The 22,550-nt window shown below is 45.6% G+C and overlaps 1 protein-coding gene across 3 annotated transcripts; it reads left to right on the plus strand.

Annotated features, from left to right (window-relative positions):
* Nucleotides 1-3,597: 3,597 nt before the first annotated feature.
* Nucleotides 3,598-22,550, plus strand: LOC103048983 (uncharacterized). Of its 3 annotated transcripts, none has more exons than XM_088128689.1 (3): nucleotides 3,598-4,139; nucleotides 8,965-11,337; nucleotides 20,360-22,550. In XM_088128689.1, the coding sequence occupies exons 2-3, from the start codon at nucleotides 9,494-9,496 to the stop codon at nucleotides 21,576-21,578; spliced, it is 3,063 nt and encodes a 1,020-aa protein (XP_087984815.1). In that variant the 5' UTR covers nucleotides 3,598-4,139; nucleotides 8,965-9,493; the 3' UTR covers nucleotides 21,579-22,550. The 3 variants fall into 3 exon arrangements, with proteins under 3 accessions (XP_087984815.1, XP_087984813.1, XP_087984814.1); XM_088128687.1 differs by having other exon boundaries at nucleotides 3,602-4,139; nucleotides 8,965-9,158; nucleotides 19,853-22,550; XM_088128688.1 differs by lacking the exons at nucleotides 3,598-4,139; nucleotides 8,965-11,337 and adding an exon at nucleotides 17,954-18,460 and having other exon boundaries at nucleotides 19,853-22,550.

Raw genomic sequence — 22,550 nt, forward strand, 5'->3', positions numbered from 1 at the left:
GATATGGGTTGTCCTTGCAGAGTCGTCGTAACAGAAACCGCAAAGCTATGGCTGGCTCTACGGCGAAGGGTCTGAGGAGAGCAGAGGTTTCTAGCACTTACTTCTCCTTCTGCAGCTGTTTCCTTAACAATTGTAGAAAAAGACTTGTATTCTTCTCTGCTTTGGCAACTTCCTTTGTGGGCTTCTTAGTCTCCTCGTCTGGGGTCATACTTTCTTACAGTGCAAGGCGTGCACCCAGGAATCTGGATCTTGACACTTCACAGCAGTGTTTGTAGTCAGCAAGATTTGGAACAGTCCCTTTCAACAAGGAGCTAAGCAATTTTTCTTTGAAATACTTTTATCAAAATTCAATCGCCCACATCCAAGGAATAACACAGATGCAAAGGTTCTTTAGGCGAGGCAGCTGGAACTCGTGAATGGCAGTTCTTGAGGGTAAGAATAAGAGCTTGAATATGATATTGGGCACTGTCAAACAGCAGTTAATTTGGGGAAGCATAAAGTGGGTCATCTTCAGGAGGGTCCTCAATGGGTTCTGCAATAGCAGGCAATCTATGCAGTGGGCACTTTCTCGGGGCCCACCTTCTGCAGTAAAACATCTAGGGGACAGCCTTTTTGTTTTGTAACAAACAGTTCAAAACCTTTACTCTGATCAGGCAGGGCAAGAGCAGCAGCTTTTATCAAAGAGTCCTTAAGAGTCTTCCAGGTTCTGAAATGTTCTCCTGTCCAATCAAATGTTGAATCTTTATGGATAAGTGGGTATAATGGCTTGGCAATCAATGAATACATTGGAATCCACAGTCTGGAATATCCTGTGATTCCCAAGAAGGTCCTAATTTGTCATTGGTTGCATGGAATAGGCAGCGATGAGATGTCTTGAATCCTACTTGGGTGGAGTAATCTCCTGCTTTTTTCTAGAACGTATCCCAGGTATTGGACTTTTGGTTGGACCCACTGTACTTTCTTCTGGGACACTGTATATCCTCTATGGGCCAAATGGTTTAGGAGTCGAATGGAGGTTTCAGTTAACTCCTTTTCAGTCTCTGCTGCCAGAAGCAGGTCTTCAGGTTGGCAAAAAGGGCAGCAGCAAAAACTGTTGGACTATTTTTATAGCCTTGGGGAAGTCTGGTCCACATGAGTTGACATTTGTGGCCGGACTCGGGGTCTTCCCATTCAAAGGCAAAATCTGCTTGACTCTCAACAGCCAAGGGGATGCAAAAGAAGGCATCCTTCAAATCAATTACTGCGTACCACTGCTGGCGATGGGAAAGGGTAGTCAGCAGGGTATAGGGCTTGGCCACAACAGGACAAAGAGTCTGGATGCCAACATTTATTTCTCGGAGATTCTGGACCCTTCTCCAAGAACCATCAGGCTTGGCTACAGGGAAAATTGGTATTGACCATGGCGACTGGACAATCCTTAAAATGCCATGTTCCAAAAACAGTTCAATAAATGGCTTTATTCCCAATCGTGCCTCCCTTTTAATTGGAAACTGTCGTACAGACACTGGACTGGCATCTGGTAACAACTTAGGCATATGAGGAACAGCAAACTTCACAAACCCAGGTATTTTCTGGTACCAAATGTCTGGGTTCACTCCTTTTAAGGGAAAGGTTTAATTATTGCTGTCTCAAGAAAACATAAAAAGACTCTATCTGGTGGGATTTCCAGGCTAACTCCCTCTGGGGTATATTGGAGTGAAGCTCCCAATTTTTCCAAGGAGGTCACGTCCCAAAAGAATTTACGGGACATTGAGGCAAAACTAAAAAGGAGTATTCCAAAGAGGGACCTCTCGTGTTGGATACTCAAACACTCCGGGGTGCTTTTTCAGATTTTCCAAAAACTCCCACGATGGGGGTAGATTGAGATTTTAAACGGGACATCGTGGGCCAGTCAAAAACAGTGTATGTTGCTCTGGTGTCCACCAGAAAGGAATAAAACTTTCCCTTGGCTTGGAGCTCCATTTGGCCTTTAGCTTAACCACATCTTTCCATTTCCTTTTGTACCTCTCCAAAATGTTAAAAATGTCCCTTTACAGTCAGCAGAAGCTTGAGGTACAGAAGCAAAATAAGCAGTTAGTCCAACCATTCCTTACAATACGAATGGTTGCACTGCCCCTGCCTGGGTGCTACGATGGTCCAGTAATGTTTCTAAAGATACGCTGTTTCATGAGAACCGTTAATTATGTTGTGATAGCCCCTCAAATTGCACAGTTCTAGGTTATTTCATTAAATGTCAGTACACCTAGGATCCATGTAGGCATGTGTGTGTGTATATAAAGTATTATTACGTAGTTCCTTGGATGTACAAAAATTAGTATTTAGTAGGTTTCAATACCTTCTTTTTAATTAAAAGACAAATAACGTACCGCAGCGGATGCTTTTTAAAGACCTTGTCTTAAATATTTGTAGAAGTTTCTTCCCCCCAGAAAAGCCTAAGAGATGATTGTAATTTGTTTGACTAAAATATTTAAGTACTCTGCAGTGTGGTCTCATCTCCAGATCAAACGTTTCACTTCATTTGTTTTGTACTTGCTTGTCCTCCAGATTTCTTGAACTTTCTGTGGCTTATTATCTGGAAGAATTTGATTGGTACATAATGCTATTTTTTCAATCATCACTAACATTTTTGTAAAAAAGAGAGGGAGAAGGATAAATCCTACTTGCTCGTTACTGACCGGCAATTGGAAATTGAGTCTTCCTGGTGGAAGTCAAACACTGTGCTTACAAAATGACACCATCCTGGCTCTGAGCTTTATATGATGTGCCAGTGCCTGGGAGAAAAAGATCTTTATTTGCCTTTCCAAGAGATAAAGGGCGTTGCTGTGATATATGCAAAGATAAAAGAATTTCAGATCAAGGGACAGGCCTGGGAGCACTAATAATTCCATGCAGTGCATTTTGGGGAAACGGACTGGTGTGTGCACAATAGCTGGGTTGGTTGGTCTCCCAAGAGGCTTAAGTGGTTGGAATAAAATCTTGCGTGGAGCGTTTCTGTTTAGAATTCTATCCAGCCAATCTTGCTGCTCCTTGTTATTCCATTACATTCTCCCCTTCCCAGTTTTCAGGATTCCTCCGAATTCCGAGTCTGTCCTCAGGCACTGAATAGCCCTGAGTCTCTCCCCTCCGCTTTTATAGCTTTCACTTTCCGTAAAAATTTCTTTTAGTATTTTAACGGGTTTGTAAATCTTGGGGCACTTCAGAGCCTACTAATTCCACTCTTACATATGGTTGATGCTATTTTGACCCGGCTTTTTAAAGGGGAGGGCAGAGGTCCATTTTCCCCAGGCCCCATATGTGGAGGGGACCGTCAGAAGCATAGATCAGTGTTTGGATCAATTTTTTTAATGCAAAAATATTCAGTAACACTTTAATTCCAAGGCTTTTCCCTGCAGATGCTCCCAATTATTGAGGTACCGAGTTGAAAAGAAAGAATAAAAATTCTTAGCCTGCGATGAAGTGGAAAAAAATGATGAACATTTGAATTAACATTTTTCTCCCTTGGCTCTCCAGTTTCAAAAGGGTCTTGGAGTTTGGCTCCCTCAGATGGAATTGTGTAGCAGGCAGTAAAAACCTGGTCTGTTGGTCCTCTCTCATTCCCGTGGATCCCATCTGGACCACGGAGCCCTTGAGGATCTGGGTACTGCTTGACAACTGTGCATTGACAAAAACTCCCTGTTCCTCTGCACAGAGCTGAGGAATGTGGACGGGAAATTTTGGTCTGGGTTTCTCTGAGGCACGGACTTCAAACCACGATCAGTTTCCAAGAAGAGTTTTATCTCGAGCGCGACTCGATGGCATGTAATCAATGAAAAAAACATCTTGCAAGCGCCTTCGGGTAGAGACCGGACGAGTGTGTTTTGCAGCCGTATGCCGCTAGGTGGCGCTGTGTAAATAAGCACGACCGGCGCCTACAAAGCTGTCGATGCAGCAGCGGCGTCTGTGGTCGCTGAGTCCTGACCTGCAACGGGAGGGGAGCGGCCGAGCTGAAGGGAGTTAAAGCAATAGAGGATGGGTTGCTAGAGGGGACGTGGGAGGAGAGGAGAAGGGCAGAGGAACTTCCTCTTCCGGCTTCTCCATGGGAGGGTAGTGGGGTGCGGGGCCCTCTCCTGTTCTTCCCAGGTCGAAGCAGCAGCTGGCAGGTGAGTGAAGGAGAGGTCGGAGGAGAGGCCGGGAGCAAGCGGGGCTGCGTTGTCTCCTCCACGGTGCAGAATCTGATGAGCAGCTATGCTGAAAAATTATTATTATTATTATTATTTTATTTATTTATTTATTTATTTATTTATTTATTTATTTATTTGACTTGACCCCGCCCATCTCCCCACAACGGGGGACTCTGGGTGGCTTACAACAAACTAAAATCGACAATACATAATTAAAAGATTATAAAACCAAAGTACAAAGTACAAAGAGAACGATAAAAAGGCTAAAAAATCCAAGAGGGCGATAGAGGCCACACCAGGCCGCTAAGGGGTCAGCCAACCCCATTTCTAACAACCTCCCTCCCCGCCCCAGGCCAGATGGCAGAACCAGGTCTTCAAATCCCTCCGAAAGGCCTGGAGTGAGGGGGCCTGTCTCACCCCCGGGGGCAAGATGTTCCAAAGGGCGGGGGCTACAGCAGAGAAGGCCCGCCTTCTGGACCCCGCTAATCGAAGTTCTTTTACCGTGGGGATCCGGAGCATGCCCTCTCTGTGAGATTGGGTGGGACGGGTTGAAGTCGTGGGGGCGAGGCGGTCCTTCAGGTACCCCGGACCCATGCCATGTAGGGCTTTAAAGGTGATAACCAACACCTTGAATTGGACCCGCAAGCAAACTCGTACCCAATGCAGCTCATGGAGCAAAGGTGTTATATGGGTCCTTCTTCAGGCCCCAAAAATTGCTCGCGCAGCCGCACTCTGGACCAGCTGAAGCTTCCGGATACTCTTCAAGGGTAGCCCCATGTACAGCGCATTGCAGTAATCTATCTGGGAGATAACAAGGGCATGAGTGACTGTTCGCAGGGCATCCCGATCTAGGAGAGGGCATAACTGGTGCACAACCCGAAGCTGTGCAAAAGCCCTCCTGGCCACGGCTGCCACCTGCTCTTTGAGCAGGAGCCGTGAGTCTAGGAGGACCCTCAGATTACGTACTGGGTCTGTCTGGGCAGTGCTACCCCATCCAGCACCAAAGATGACAAAATCCCAGATACAGAGGAGCCATTAACCCACAGCCACTCCGTCTTCCCAGGGTTCAGCTGAAGCCTGTTGTTCCCCATCCAGACCCTCACAGCCTCCAGGCACTGCGAGAGGGCGGTCACGGCATCACTTACCTCACCAGGGATGGAGATGTATAGTTGAGTATCATCAGCATACTGATGATACCTCATCCCATGATGGCGGATGATCTCGCCCAGCGGTTTCATATAGATGTTGAAAAGGAGCGGAGAGAGAACCGAACCCTGCGGGACCCCACAAAGGAGGGGCCGAGGAAGGGACCTCTCGCTCCCTATCACCACCGATTGGGATCGGCCCTGGAGGAAGGAGGTGAACCAGCACAAAACTGTGATGCCCACCCCCATATCCCTGAGCCGTCCCAATAGGATACCGTGGTCGACGATATCGAACGCTGCTGAGAGATCAAGGAGAGCAAGGATGGTCGCACTTCCACCATCCCACTCCCGCCAGAGATCATAAGTGCGACCAATGCGGTTTCCGTTCCATAGCCGGGCCTGAAACCTGACTGATAAGGGTCTAGATAATCCGTTTCCTCCAGGAGCCTTTGGAGCTGCGAAGCCACCACTTTCTCAACCACCTTCCCCAAGAAGGGGAGGTGGGAGACTGGACGAAAGTTGTCCAGTACAGTAGGATTCAGGGAGGGCTTCTTGAGGAGGGGGTGCACCAACGCCTCTTTAAAGGGCGCTGGAAACACTCCCTCCTGCAAGGATGCATTAACCATCACCTGGATCCAACCACATGTCACCTCCCGAGCTGCTTTCACCAGCCAAGAGGGGCATGGGTCCAGATGACAAGTGGTGGTCCTCGCATTCCGGAGGATCCTGTCCACTTCCTCAGGAACCACAGGATCAAACCGTTCCCAGATAACTAGGCAAGAATGATCCCCTGGTATCTCCCCAGAACCTGCACCATGCTCAGAGTCCAACTTGGAATGAATCCGAGCGATTTTATCCTGCAGGTGCTCTGCAAATTCCTCCGTGCGGCCCTGCAAATGAACCACTACATCCCCCTTACCATGGAGGGACCTGGTGATCCCAAACAGGACTGCCGGGCGGCACTCTGCAGACGCAGTAAGGGTGGAGAAGTATTGGCGTTTCGCTGCCATTATCGCCACGATGTAGGCCTTAATAGCGGCTCTAATGTATTCAGTCGGATTCAGTCTGTGTCTTCCTCCAGCGGCACTCTAGATGTCTCTTAACCCTCTTCAGCACCCTCAACTCCTCCGTAAACCACGGGGAGTGTCGGGGCCGACGTGGCAAGAGAGGCTGCAAAGCCGCGATCCTGTCCAAGGCCCCGGCCGTTTCTCTATTTCAAGCAGCAGCCAGGGCCTCCGCTGGACCGTGCAGCAGGTCCACGGGAATATCCCCCAGCTCCCTCTGAAACCCTGACAGGTCCATCAGGCGCCAGGGGCAGACCAATCGCATGGGTCCTGCCTCCCTGCGGAGGGGGTGGCATAGGAGAAACTCAGGGTCACCAGGACGTGAACTGACCATGACAGTGGGGAAAGCTATACATCTCCCCTCAGATCACTTTGCCATTGCTCAGACAAGAAAACTAAATCCGGCATGTGGCCACTATCTCGGGTTGGGTCCCGCACAATTTGAGACAGGCCCATGGCTGCCATGATAGCCATGAACTCCCGAGATGCCTCCAAGGACCGTCCCAGGGATGGCAGGTTGAAGTCCCCCAGAACCATAAGCCTGGGGAACTCCACCGCCAGCCCTGAGATGGCCTCCAGCAGCCCAGGCAGGGAGGCAGCAGGGAGGCTGGTACAGTAGCAGGACTCCCAACTGTTTGCGGGCGCCCAACCTAAGAAACAGTGTCTCACAGCCAGAAACTTGTGGAGCAATGCCCCTGAAGGCCACTAGAGAGTCTCGGATGACAACAGGCACCCCTCCTCCCCTGCCCTGGTATCTTGGCTGGTGCCACACCGTAAACCCAGCTGGGCATATTTCCGAGAGGGGCACCCCCCCTCGGGCCCCAGCCAGGTCTCGGTGATACATGCCAGGTCTGCCCCCTCCTCAATGATCAAGTCACCTATGATGGGGGCCTTGTTTTTAACTGACCTGGAATTAAGCAGCAGCAGCCGGAGGCCAGGGCCCCTATGAACCTGCTGGCCAGGACCTGGGAGTGAGCAAGGGGGGCTGGAACACGCCACCGGTAGCACACACCGGGGGCGTCTTCCCCAAAGATGGCCCGCCCCCCTGCTCCCGCCATAACATCCCTTACCCATCACCACCAACCAAAATGTCGGCTGCTCCATTTTCCTTCCCTCCCCAAATTTTAATCCTTTGGTGCTGCAGGCTTTAAAAGTGGTGCAAGGAATTGTTTGATGGTTGGGAGATTTAAAGAGTCTCCTTCAGATTAGGGTTGACTCCTTGTCATTTTATGGAGATGTTTATTTTTTATTTATATTTCAAATTTCTCAGTTGCCATCTTACTGTACAGCGACTCTGGGCGGTGTACACTAAAAAGGATAAATATCAATTAAAATAGAATAGATATTAAACTACATTAAAATACAACAAGATTCCTATATGAAAAATAAATCGCTTCCAAGGAACTGATGTTAACTCAAAGTTCCTTCCTTGGCAACAATATGGGACTGATGTGCCACTACTGTCTTGTGGGATTTTTTTTTTAGTTCCAAGTCTAGCCAACAAACACGGTATTTCCTTGTGGTCTCTCATCCATGTATTAACCATGTTGAACTCTGCTTAACTCAACACTTTTTTTTCTAACAGACATTGAGGAACATGTGGGATCTTCAGTTGTATAGGTTGTCCTTGCTTACCCCTTGTTCAGTGACCGTTTGAAGTTACAGCGACGCTGAAAAAGGAGACTAACAACTGGTCCTCAAAGTTGTGGCTGTCACGCTGATTCCGGTGCTCTCAACTGGAGTGCGTTTATCAGGGTTGCAGCATCCTGCGGTTACATAATTGGCATTTGCAAATTTCACAGCTAGCTTCTGACAAGCAAAATCAATGGGGAAGCCAGCAGGATACTGCAAGTGCCAGTCATGTGACATTGGGCTTAACCACCCATGTTGATTTGCTTAACAACCCTAGTCAGAGGTGTTGTTGTAAGTCAGGGTGGTCATGTGACATCATGCTTAATGACTGTGCAGCTTAGTGACAGAGTTGCTGGTCCCAATTGTGGTCAGTAAGTGAGGACTACCTGTATTGTGATGTCACCAGAGTGACTGTGAACAGTATTTTCTGCCCCTTTCTTATTTGGAGCTGAGGAATTTAATGGGAAAAACCAGTGCTTTAAATCTTGCAGAGGCTTTGGGCACCATTAAATCTGTTAAAGGCCCCACCCCTCTAAAATTTGACCCAAACGTTTGACCATACCCACTTCTGAGACATTTTGGAGTCTGAAATAGAAATAGTTTTTCTACATACATACATTTGTAGGTGTGTATATCTGTATTTCTCTCTGTATGCATATGTGTGTATGTGTAGAATCTATCCCCAGCATTTCATGATATATTTGAGGATAACTGTTTGCAGTGCTAAGAATTTGTGATTGACTCAAGTGAATAAGGGAAGTTGATAATTGAGTGTATATGTGAACGTGGATCTCGCTAATCTTCTGTGTGTCAAATGAATCATAATAAATGTTAGAGGTTAATCTAGGATTTTGGCGTGTTTGCTTTTTCATTGTAACGTATGCTTTTTTTCCTTACTGTTTTCACATGTGCAGCCATTTTATCAGCAATAATTAAACTAAGACTTTTATGTGAATCTTCTAGAGAAAGAGGATGCCAAGAAGAACATTCTGGACAACTGAGAATCACAGGCAGCATTAAAAACGAAAGTTAATCAAGCCAGCAATCAAAATCTTTTCCATTTCCGCCAGGAAACCAGAAAACTCTTCTACTTCCCCAGCAGGTGACAGACAAGAGAAAGAAAATTAAGAAGAGAGTTTTAAGCTGGAAAAAATTGAGTAAGTGAAACTGAAGGAAACATTTAATGAAAATGTTGTGGAGGTCACCCAGAGTTACTGCCGCATGAGATGGGCAGTGACCAAATTTGAAATATGAATAAATAAAGGAATAAATAAATGAAAGGTCAAGGGGGATCATTTCCAAATCCATAAAAAGAAGGAAATATCTGGAAGTCAGTGGAGGGAAAGAATGCCACATGGATAGTAAGGTAGGGCACACAGTAATGCAAGTTTCACCCTGTGAAGAAGGAACACTAGCCTGAATCAAAGCACCAACCAATGAAGAAACAAATATTTTTGACCTCCTGAAGAATCCAAGAATATCAGTGGGGGAAATGCCTCACATGTATGCACATTGTGGAGAAAGCACAGATTGCTGTTCACAGCTGATTATGCATGAGAGAATTCACACCAGAGAAAACACATACAAATACTCCAAGGGTGGGAAGGTGTTTTGCTACAACTCAAAACATTTTCACCATAAAAGGACCCACACCGGAGAGAAGCCCTACCAGTGCTCTCAATGTGGCAAAAGCTTTAGCAAGCACGCCACCCTACTGATACATCAGAGGACTCACACTGGGGAGAAACCGTATGAGTGTCCAGATTGTGGGAAATGTTTCAGTCAGAATGCGAACCTGGTGATACACCAGAGGACTCACACAGGAGAGAAACCGTATGAGTGTCCAGATTGTGGTAAATGTTTCAGTCAGAATTCCCATCTGGTGAAACACAAAAGGACTCACACTGGGGAGAAACCGTATGAGTGTCCAGATTGTGGGAAAAGTTTCAGTCAGAATTCCAACCTAGTGATACACAAGAGGACTCATACAGGAGAGAAACCGTATGAGTGTCCAGATTGTGAGAAAGGTTTCAGTCACAACTGCTACCTGGTAATACACCAGAGGACTCACACAGGAGAGAAACCATATGAGTGTCCGGATTGTGGGAAAAGTTTCAGTCAGAATTCCAACTTGGTGATACACCAGAGCACTCACACAGGAGAGAAACCGTATGAGTGTCCAGATTGTGGAAAAACTTTCAGTAAGAATTCCAACCTGGTGATACACCAGAGGACTCACACCAGAGAGAAACCATATGAGTGTCCGGGTTGTGGGAAAAGTTTCAGTCAGAATTCCCACCTAGTGATACACCAGAGGACTCACACAAGAGAGAAACTGTATCAGTGTCTGGATTGTGTGAAAAGTTTCAGTCAGAATTCCCACCCAGTGATACACCAGACAACACCCATCAGGGAGAAACCGTATGAATGTCTGTATTGTGGGAAAAGTTTCAGTCAGAATTCCAACCTGGTGAAACACCAGAGGACTCACACAGGAGAGAAACCATTTGAGTGTCCAGATTGTGGGAAAAGTTTCAGTCGGAATTCCCACCTGGTGATACATCAGAGGACTCACACAGGAGAGAAACCATTTGAGTGTCCAGACTGTGGGAAAAGTTTCAGTCAGAATTCCCACCTTGTGATGCACCAGAGCACTCACACCGGAGAGAAACCGTATGAGTGTCTTGATTGCGGGAAAAGTTTCAGTCACAATTCCAGCCTGGTGATACACCAGAGGACTCACACTGGAGAGAAAACATATGAGTGTCCGGATTGCGGGAAAAGTTTCAGGCAGAATTCCAACCTGATGATACATCAGAGGACTCATACAGGAGAGAAACCGTATGAGTGTCTAGATTGTGGGAAAAGTTTCAGGCACAATTCCAGCCTGGTGATGCACCAGAGGACTCACACCGGGGAGAAACCATATGAGTGTCCGGATTGTGGGAAAAGTTTCCGTCGGAATTCCCACCTGGTGATACATCAGAGGACTCATACAGGAGAGAAACCCTACGAGTGTCTGGATTGTGGGAAAAGTTTCGGTCACAATTCCAGCCTGGTGATGCACCAGAGGACTCACACTGGGGAAAAACCGTATGAGTGTCTGGATTGTGGGAAAAGTTTCAGTCGGAATTCACACCTGGTTATTCATCAGAGGACTCACACGGGAGAGAAACCATATGAGTGTCCGGATTGTGGGAAAGATTTCAGTACTAAGTCTAGCCTTATAAATCATGTAGGTTTACACACAGGAAGAAAACCATTCAAATGCCCAGACTGTGGACGGTGCTTCAGGCAAAATTCCTACCTTATCACACACAAGAAAATCCACATGAGGCAGAAGGTGATGAGTGTAGAGAAGGCTTGAATTTCTGATCGCCCATTGGATGTTGAGCTGAGAAATTAATTATTTAATTTCTGGCCTGATTCTTTTTAGTCAAACATGTCTCAGTATTAGAAATGAGGGAGGAGGGAAAAAAATGGACAATGTTAATGAATGTTAGTTTAATTTTGCAGAAAAAGTGCAATGGGTAGAAAAAGGATTTTGGGGAGTGTTTTTTACATATTCATCATCATAGATTTTAGAAATCTGACATACAGGGTTTCAGCCTTCTTCAACCTGGGTGTCCTCCACATTTCAAGCCCCAGAACTCCCCAGCCAGTAAATCCTTTGCAGAAAATACAGTCAGGACCAGAAATAGTGGAACAAGAATAAGTGTTTTGGCATTTGGCCTCTGTATACCGCCACATTGAAGTTGAAAGGAAACACACCCAGATGGGAGTGGTCAGGACTTTCAGCTATAATTCAAGGGGTTTGACAAAAATGGGGCACTAACCATTCAGGAAGTACAGCCAGTGGCATACCCCCCCCCCATTGTTGGTGGCGCATAAGTAATGGAACAATTGGCTGACAAGCAGCTGCATGGCCAGGTGTGGCCTGTTTCCTGGGTACCCCATGACCAATCAAGCAGATAAAAGGCCTGGAGGTGGTTCTGAGTGTTACATTTGCATTTGGTAACTGTTCACTGGAACTCTCAACATGAGGTCCAAAGAGGTGTCCGTCCGAGTGGAGGAGGCCATCATTAGGCTGAGAAAACAAACCTATCAGATAGCAAAAACATTGGGAGTGGCCAATACAAGAGTTTGGAACATCCTGAAAAAGAAGGAATTAACTGGCAAGCTCAGCAACAGCAAAAAGCCTGGAAGACCATGGAAGACAACTAAAAGTGGATGACCGCAGAATTCTGCTCATGGTGAAGAGGAACCCTTTCACAACATCTAGCCGGGTCAAGAAAGCTCTTGAGGAGGTAGGCATGCCATTGTCAACATCTACAGTCAAGAGACGGCTTTATGAATGTCAGTACAGAGGCTTCATAACAAGGCGCAAACCACTGGTAATGCTCAAGAACAGAAAGGCCAGATTAGACTTTGCCAGCAAACACCTAAAAAAGGCTGCCCAGTTCTGGAATAAGATTCTTTGGACTGATGAAACCAAGATTAACTTGCACCAGAATGATGGGAAGAGAAAAGTATGGAGAAGGAAAGGAACAGCTCATGATCCAAAGCATTCCGCATCATCTGTCAAAGATAGTGGAGGCAGTGTTATGGCATGGGCGTGTATGGCTGCCAATGGAACCGGGTCACTGGCGTTTATTGATGACTGGATTACTGATAAAAGCAGCAGGATGAATTCTGAAGTGTATAGGGGTATACTTTCTGCTCATATTCAGCCAAATGCTGCCAAACTGATAGGATGCTGCTTCATATTGCAGATGGATAATGACTCAAAACATACAGTAAATGCTACCCAAGAGTTTCTCAAGACAAAGAAGTGGGATGTTCTTCAATGGCTAAGTCAGTCACCTGATCTCAACCCAATAGAGCATGCTTTTCACTTACTGAAGACAAGACTGAAGGCAGAAGCACCCACAAACAAGCAGCAGCTGAAGGCAGCTGCAGTAAAGGCCTGTCAAAGCATCTTGAGGGAGGAAACTCAGCATTTGGTCATGTCCATGGGTTCCAGACTTCAGGCAGTCATTGACTGCAAAGGATTTTCATCCAGGTATTAAAGGCGATCCTTATGTTTGTAATGATGTTGGTTTGTTCCATTACTTATGAGCCACCAACAATGGGGATATGTGTATGCCACTGGCTGTACTTCCTGAATGGTTAGTGCCCCACTTTTGTCCAACCCCTTGAATTACAGCTGAAAGTCCTGACTTTGCTCTCATCTGGGTGTGTTTCCTTTCAACTTCAATGTGGTGGTATATAGAGGCCAAATGCCAAAACAGTTATCCTTGTTCCAATATTTCTGGTCCTGACTGTATCTGGGAGTCATGGTCAATGTTTCTGGGAGGCCCCAGTAAGCTGCTGCAGGTCCTAAAAAAAAGATAGGAGGACTCGGATTTTAATTAGAAATTGTGGCTTCTCAAATATGAAGAAAGTGATATGAGAGCAGAAGTAAAGAGGGTTCATATTTTCTTAACAACTCCAGAAATTAAGTGCAAGGAGCATCAGATTGTGGCTAGGATGAATCACAAATATCAAAGAAACCATTAAAATGTAGCATATATTAGGGACATTTGTGGCAGTGGCAGAAGCACTGTAAAATTTCACATGTGAAGACTGTTCTGAGTTGTAGCTGACCATGATGGATAAGAGCTGTAGGAAGATTGAGTTGAGGAGAAAAGGCATTGTGGTTTTGAGCATAGGATCTTCAGGTTTATTAACAACCCCTGGTGTGATCTTGTTTGCTTGGAGGTGCCTGCTTGTTAGTCTTTGATGGCTGGTGGGTGACATCAGCGCCAAGATGCTGACATTTTTGTTGCATCCCCCTTAGTGGTGGAGATGTGAGAGAAAAAATCATACAGTGGAAAATGTTTCAATTCTAAAAATGGATTGTGTAAGACCCATTAATAGAAGTGAATATGTGTAGCTCAGGGTTGAACTGTGGAGTCCTTGGGGTTCTCTGAGCTTGGCTGTTTTCTTGCAAATGTTTCACTACCCGGCTAGGTAACATCTTCAGTGCTAACAAGTTACCTAGCCAGGTAATGAAATGTTTGCAAGAAAACAGCCAAGCTCAGAGAACCCCAAGGACTCTACCCATTAATAGCTTTTGACAAGGAAAAAAAATGGACGTCAGGGTTGCTGTGAACGTGGGAGCAAGGTAATGTAAAGCTCTCTTCCGAACACATGGGAGATGTTTCCATTTCTCTCACTCCTCTCTGAGGGCTTCTTTGAAATGTTTCCAAAAAATCCCTTCAAGTAAAGAGAGGAAAATTATTTGGAGCAGTGAAGTGGCATTTTAGCTATGCAGATGAACAATCCTGATTTTGCTGAGTTTGGAGGACACCAAAGAATTCAAGGTTTGTTCATTTCAGTAACACAATTCATCTATCAGGTGATAATGCTTTTTTTCCCTAGTAGATCACATTACATATGATCACTTTGCAGAAGGACATCCAACAACCAGGATCACACCAAGGGCGAGGAGAAACCAATCTCCAAATGGCTTCAAATTTAAACATTTGCAAAGCTTTTAAGCTGTAAACAATTCAAATTCTATTTAATTCTCTCTTCGTTTCTCTCTCTCGCTCTTTTTTGGTGCCATATTTTTGTGCACACCTGTTTTCATATCACATTTTATTATAGTTAGGAGCTGCAAACACTTGAAATGGTTCAAAAGCCTCTGGATTTTTGAGAGGGCCAAACCATAATGCAAAATCTTGCTTTCTAAAACAGTGTTTAGACTCACCCCCACGAGGACAAATTATAATTCATGGCTACAGAATAGTGATATCTTTGGGGAATATAATGGAAATTGGGCAGAGGGAATGAATGGAATAACTTGGAATAGGTCATGGCTGGCTGGCTGGCTATTGAAATCGTTTATTGCAGATACTGTGTTTCTTTTGATTACCAATATGTGAAGGCTTCATTTTTTTTCCCTTTTGGGAGATGTCCCATGTTTACAACCAAACCCCCAGAAGGCAAGAAAGTGGGTCAGTGGGTGTGAGTACTGAGGATACACATGCTTAAGAATTAAGTGCAGAACAGAAATAAAGGAACATTAATTGAATTTCAATTTGCAAAATTGCGAAGTAGACACATTAAAAGTGATACTAAGGGAATAGTGGAGTACCCAAAGCTAACCCCTTTACAATAAAGTGAATATACGAATTAGACCACACAAAACCTACTAACAATATATATGTATATACTAGTAAAACTCTTGTGTGAATTTGTCTGTTTGTAACCTTCAATTGGGCAAAATGTAATAGGGCAACAATTTTTGAAGCAATTTAGCTCATATGGGCTAACTTACAGAATGCTGGGACCTGTGGGTAGGAAATCTGGCAAAGTTGTGGCTGCTTCAGCGCCACTGTGCTTCCGCCATCAGCCAAGGACACACGATCCTCATTTCCATTGCTCCCTGACGTCTTCTCACAAGTCAGTCGGGAAGCCAGCAGGAAGTCTAAACTCTGTTGGGACTGCCAACACTCCATGCCACCTTCCCACAAGGAAAGTCTATTTGTGGGAAGCTTACAGGGAGAAAGTCAATGGGGAAGCAGGCAGGGAAGGTCGCAAGTCTCCCCCACCTGTGCATCCTCATTTGCACACCTTCCTCGACCTACAATGGACCCTCACATACCCTCCCTGACCATTGCTGCAATTCTTGGGCAATCCATTGCATCCTGCCATGCCCTCCCTGGCCCATGCCCCACCTCTTGTACACCACCATGCGCCCTCACCGCACCCCCTTGCAGCCTTGCGCACGATCTCTGACCCACAGTGCATCTCTCACACACGGTCCCCGATCTGTGCTGATGCTCGCCGCATCTCTCACACCCCCCTCTGCACCCCCCTCACCACCTCTTGCACCCTCTGTGACCCATTCTGCACCTCACACACCCAAAGAAAGAAAGAAAAGGGAAGGAAAGGAAAGGGGGGGGGGGAATGAACAGGAAGGAAAGGGAGGAAGAGAGGAAAAAAGATTTCCAATCCTCTGCCAGCTTCCAACAGGGAAAGTTAATGGGGAAGCTGGCAGGAAGTCAGAAGTCGCTCACACTCCCACTGTTTTTTTGCATTCTGTTTCTCTGTTTAGGTAAGGAAATATCTCTGAAACGATGTCCCAACGGGTCATGGGTTGTCTAGTAACTTGATAAAATCAAGGAGAATTCAACAACAGACAACATAAAAGCCAGAGCAGCTGGTCCCCAGGGCCAGGCCAGAAGCCACAAGCCCCCCATCACAGGAAGACTCCATTTCCTCAGAATAAAAGTTTTAAGCTCAGATTTAAAGAAAAAAGACCTCTTACCTGAAGAGTAAAGGGGAGCCGATTGCAAAGATGTTGGACTAGAGCTTGAAAGGTATAGCTTTGAATTTGCTGTTGGAGCAGCAGGAACAACTGAATGGGTAGATTTTGTGGAGTGTATCCTGTGTAAGAAGAGGCAATCTGGTATAGTGGTTAAAGCACCAGGCTAGAAACCATGAAACAGCAGAAAGCCAGCTGGGTGACTTTGGGCCAGTCACTCCCTCTCAGCCCTAGGAAGCAGGCAGTGGCAAACCACTTCCGAAAAGCCTTGCCAAGAAAACTCTGGAGACCAGGCAGTTGCCAGGCATCAAGGCTGACTCAAAGGTAGCAGAAACAAGCATCCAGTGTAAGGGTCAAGGGCACTGGGTGGAAAGCCACGAGTTCTAGTTCAGTGTTAGGTTAGGAAGGAAGGTAGCTTCCAGGAGCAGTGGAATATTGAGATTTCAGCTAAGAGGCAAAAAGTATGTGTATGTACAATACTTAGGTAGGTAGGCAATGGGAATTAAAATGAGAAAAGGGGCCTCTTTCTCAGCCAGGGAGCTGCACAGCAAGTGCTTTCTATGCCCTCTTGGGTTCCTGAATGAAAAGGGAATAAAGAAAAGATATTTTGGGGTTATTTGAATTCAGATTCCTCCATGGAACTGAGCTGAAATGGCCTCTTCTAACTCTACTTGGGCCAACAGCACCATCCACACCACATTTGCTCTGCATCGAAAATGGCAGTGTAGGGGGCCCCTCTGCAGAGGTTAGCCTGCTGATCAATCATCCGTATCCTTTTGCAGGATATTCTGCTTTTCCCTTTTGTTTTCGCTTGACAAATCCTCAACATTCCTTGGTTCCTGCGTCTAGTAAGTTTCCATGGAATGTTTCTCCCTCGCTTTGACCTAATGGGCAAGTGAATGTACAGAAGCACATGGCATTGAGCCTTTAACAGATATAGAATTTCCTCTCAGGAACAAAGCTGGCTTGACGGGAAGCTTCGAAGCAGCCCTGACCAGCATGAGTGAAGCTGGTTCTCCTGGACCCTCTGGCCTGTTGGTGCTCCCAGGTCCTAAATCCTTGGAAATCAGGAATACAGTTTTAGCATGGAGAGAGGTTTTGGTCTCCACTGAGAGCCAACCCCTGCGAAAGCGCAGGAATCCTTAGATCAGCTTTTGATCTGCAAACTAGGGCTCTCCAAGTGTTTTGCCCAGGCTGCCTGGGAATGATCACAGCTGAAATCTTCTGAGAATTGGGAAGGCTGCCCATAGCAATTCTGCCCTCTAGAGCCATTTAGGCTCTGCAGTGATACGGATAGGAAGACAATTCCTCCTATCCAGATGTGGTTTGGCAGCAATGTTGGTGGGCGCTTCCAGGTTTGGTCGCGTGGTTCATTCTTCTATTAACAGGAGGACACTGGCAATCATTTAGGGACTGCACACCCCAACAAGCGCTTTGGGAACTTTTAGGGCCCAGCACCTGGCTAGTCTTGAAGAGCTAAGTAGGGTCAAGCTTCACTCTTCAGGTTTCGTTCAGTTGTAAAGGACCGTTTTGAGGCGCTATCCTGCACCCCCAAGACGAATCTCTGGCTGGAACAGGCTCCGCCGATCCCTCAGAGACGGGCACTTTGTCTCTTTGCACACCGTTTCCCCCCCAGGACGCCCCCTGGGTTTGGTTCTCGCTTCTGGCAAACGAAGCTCTTTCCTCATCTGCAGTGGGGATGAGAGCACCCTTGGGAGACCTGAAGCAACAGGTTAGGGATAGATCGTCAAGGAGAAAATCGATGGATCGATGTGGTCGCTAGGAGTCGAACATGACTCGATGGCACATAATCAATCAAAACATCTTGCAAGCGCCTTCGGGTAGAGACCCGACGAGTGTGTTTTGCAGCCGTATGCCGCTAGGTGGCGCTGTGTAAATAAGCACGACCGGCGCCTACAAAGCTGTCGATGCAGCAGCGGCGTCTGTGGTCGCTGAGTCCTGACCTGCAACGGGAGGGGAGCGGCCGAGCTGAAGGGAGTTAAAGCAATAGAGGATGGGTTGCTAGAGGGGACGTGGGAGGAGAGGAGAAGGGCAGAGGAACTTCCTCTTCCGGCTTCTCCATGGGAGGGTAGTGGGGTGCGGGGCCCTCTCCTGTTCTTCCCAGGTCGAAGCAGCAGCTGGCAGGTGAGTGAAGGAGAGGTCGGAGGAGAGGCCGGGAGCAAGCGGGGCTGCGTTGTCTCCTCCACGGTGCAGAATCTGATGAGCAGCTATGCTGAAAAACGTCGGCTGCTCCATTTTCCTTCCCTCCCCAAATCTTATTCCTCGGGTGCTGCAGGCTTTAGAACTGGTGCAAGGAATTTTCTGGTGGTTGGGAGATTTAAAGAGTCTCCTTCACGTTAGGATTGACTCCTTGTGATTTTATGGACATGATTGTTTGGTAACAATATGGGACTGATCTGCCACTGCTGTCTTCTCAGATTTTTATTTTTTACTTCCAAGCCCAGCAAGGAAATATGGGATTTCCTTGTAGTCTCCCATCCATGTTTAAGAAGGTTCAACTCTGCTTAACCCAGCACTTGTTATTTTTAATAGCCATTGTGGACCATTTGGGATCTTCAGTTGGATAGGTAGTTCTTGCTTACCCCTTGTTCAGTGACTGTTTGAAGTTACGAAGGCACTGAAAAAGGAGACTTACAACCGGTCCTCGAAGTCATGGGTGGTGCAGCCCTTTGGGTGCTGGCAACCGGTGCTCATTTACGATGCTTGCAGTGTCCGACAGTCACGTGATCCCAATTTGCGACATTCAGAACCATCATAAGACAAGCAAAGCCAATGGGGAAGGCAGCTGGAAGTTGTAAGTCCCGATCACGTGACACTGAGCTTAACAACAATAGGTGGAACTGATGTTGCAAGTTGGCAGAATCACATGACACTGTTTAATTACCACACTGCTTAGTGATGGAGTTGCCGGTCAGAATTGTGGTCAGTAAGTGAGGACTACCTGCATTGTGATGTCACCAGAGTGGTTGTGGACAGCATTTTCTGCCATTTTCTTATTTGGAGCTGAGGAATTTAATGGGAAAAACCAGTGCTTTAAATCTTGTAGAGGCTTTGGGCACCATTAAATCTGTTATAGGCCCCAACCCTCTAAAATTAGACTCAAAAGATTTGACCATATCTACTTCTGAGACATTTTGGAGGGTTAAATACAGATGGATTTTCTACACACATACATTTGTAGGTGTGTATATCTGTATCTCTCTCTGTGTGAATATATGTGTATGTTTAGAATCTATCCCCAGCATTTCATGATATATTTGAGGATAACTGTTTGCAGTGCTAAGAATTTGTGATTGACCCAAGTGAATAAGTGAAGTTGATAATTGAGTGTATATGTGAACTTGGATCTCACTAATCTTCTGTGTGTCAAATGAATCATAATGAATGTTAGAGGTTAATCTAGGATTTTGGTATGTTTGCTTTTTCATTGTAACATATGCTGTTTTTTCTTACTGTTTTCACATGTTGTGCAGCCATTTTGTAGACAAAAATTAAACTAAGATTTTTATCTTATAGGCAAAGAGGATGCCAAGGAGAACATTCTGGACAACTGAGAATCACAAGCTGCATTAAAAAGGAACATAAATCAAGTCAGCAATGTAAATATTTTCCACTTCCTCCAGAAAAACACAAAACTCTTCTCTTTCTACAGCAGGTGACAGACAAGGGAGAGAAAAACAGGAAGAGAGTTTTAAGCTGGAAAAAATTGAGTATATGGAAGTCACGGAAACATTACATGAAAACGTCAAGGGGGATAATTTCCAAATTCAGAAAAAAGAAGGAAATATCTGGAAGTCAGTGAAGAAGCAGTCAGGTGCATAGCCACGTACGGCAGAGAGTAATGCAAACCTCAACCTGTGAGGAAGGAAACATTAACTTGAATCAAACCACCATCCAACAAGGGATCAGAAATATTTTTGACCTCCTTGAGAATCCAAGATTATCAGCAGTGGAAAAGCTTGACAGATGTGTATATTGTGGGAAAAGCACAGATTGCAGATCACAGCTGAGTATTCATGATAGAATCCACACCGGAGAAAAGCCGTACAAATGCTCAGAGTGTGGGAAGGTCTTCCGCTATAGCTCCCAACTTTTTATGCATAAAAAGACCCACACTGGAGAGAAGCCCTACCAGTGCTCTCAATGTGGCAAAAGCTTTAGGAGGCATGCCACCCTCGTGATACACAAGAGGACTCACACTGGGGAGAAACCGTATGAGTGTCCAGATTGTGGGAAAAGTTTCACTCACAACTCCAACCTGGTGATACACCAAAGGACTCACATACAAGAGAAACCATATGAGTGTCCAGATTGTGGGAAAAGTTTTAGTCGGAATTCCGATCTGCTGATACATCAGAGGACTCACACAGGAGAGAAACCGTACGAGTGTCAGGATTGTGGGAAAAGTTTCAGGCAGAATTCCCACCTAGTGATACACCAGAGGATTCACACAGTAGAGAAACCATATGAATGTCCAGATTGTGGGAAAACTTTTATTCGGAATTCTGACCTGATCATACACCAGAGGACTCACACAGGAGAGAAACCATATGAGTGCCAGGATTGTGGGAAAAGTTTCATTCGGAATTCTGTCCTGGTGATACACCAGAGGACTCACACAGTTGTAAAACCATTCAAGTGTCTGGGCTGTGGGAAAAGTTTCATTCGGAATTCCGACCTCGTGGTACACCAGAGGACTCACACAGGAGAGAAACCATATGAGTGTCTGGATTGTGGGAAAAGTTTCATTCGGAATTCCAACCTGGTGATACACCAGAGGATACACACAGGGGAGAAACCGTATGAGTGTGTGGATTGTGGAAAAAGTTTCAGTCGGAATTCCGACCTGGTGATACACCAGAGGACGCATACCGGGGAGAAGCCATATGAGTGTCTGTATTGTGGGAAAAGTTTCAGTCAGAATTCCTACCTGGTGATACACCAGAGGACTCACACTGGAGAGAAACCGTATGAATGTCTAGATTGTGGGAAAAGTTTCAGTTGGAAGTCCTGCCTGGTGATACACCAAAGGACTCACACCGGAGAGAAACCGTATGAGTGTCCAGATTGTGGAAAAGGTTTCACTAATAGGTCTAGCCTTATAAATCATGTAGGTTTACACACAGGAGAGAAACCATTCAAATGCCCAGACTGCGGACGCTGCTTCACGCAATATTCCTCCCTTACCGCACATAAGAAAATCCACATGAAGCAGAAGATGATGTGTGTAGAAAACTCTTGAATTTCATTACTGATCTCCCATTGGATGTGAAGCTGAGAAATTAACTATTTAATTTCTGGCCTGATTCTTTTTAGTAAAACGTATCTCAGTATCAGACATGAGGGAGGAGAGAAAAAATAGAAAATGTTAATTTGATGGATAAGTATACGCATCTGGTTGTCAGCAGAGGCTAACTGGATACTTACTTTTGCAGAAATGATGCAGTTACTTCAAAAAGGCTTTTGGGGAGTGTTTTTTGCATATTGATAATCATAGATCTTAGAAATGCAACATGCAGAGTTTCAGCCTTTTTCAACCTGGGTGTCCTCCAGATTTTGAGCCCCAGAACTCCCCAGCCAGCATAACCTTTGTGGAAAATATCTGGGAGTCATAGCGAATGTTTCTGGGAGGCTCCAATAAGTTGCTGCAGGTCCTTAAACATACATTAAAGAAAAGATAGAAGCACTTTTGCTTCAGTTAGAGATTGTGGTTCCTCAAATATGAAGAAAGTGATATGAGAGGACAGGTAAAGAGGGTTCAAAGTTCATCTTTTCCTAACACCTCCAGAAATTAAGTGCAAGGAGTATCAGATTGTGGCAAGGATGAATCACAAATATCACAGAAACTATTAAAATGGAGAACATATTAGGGACATTTGTGGCAGTGACAATTGTAAAATTTCACATCTGAAGACTGTTCTGAGTTGCAATTGAACAGGATGGATAAGACCTGTAGATAGAATATTGAGTTGAGGAGAAAAGGCATTGTGGTTTTGAGCATAGGATCTTCAGGTTTATTAACAACCCCTGCTGTGATCTTGTTTGCTTGGAGGTGCCTGCTAGTTAGTGTTTGATGGCTGGTGGGTGACAGCAGTGCCAAGATGCTGAGATTTTTGTTGCATCCTCCTTGGCGGTGGAGATGTGAGAGAAAAAATTGTACAGTGGAAAATGTTTCAATTGTAAAAATGGATTGCGTAAGACCCATTAATATGTA

The sequence above is a fragment of the Python bivittatus genome, unplaced genomic scaffold, assembly GCF_059951505.1.
Source record: "Python bivittatus isolate LINGU-HERP-01145 unplaced genomic scaffold, Pbiv_v1 ctg000800_np1212, whole genome shotgun sequence".
NCBI lineage: Eukaryota > Metazoa > Chordata > Lepidosauria > Squamata > Pythonidae > Python > Python bivittatus.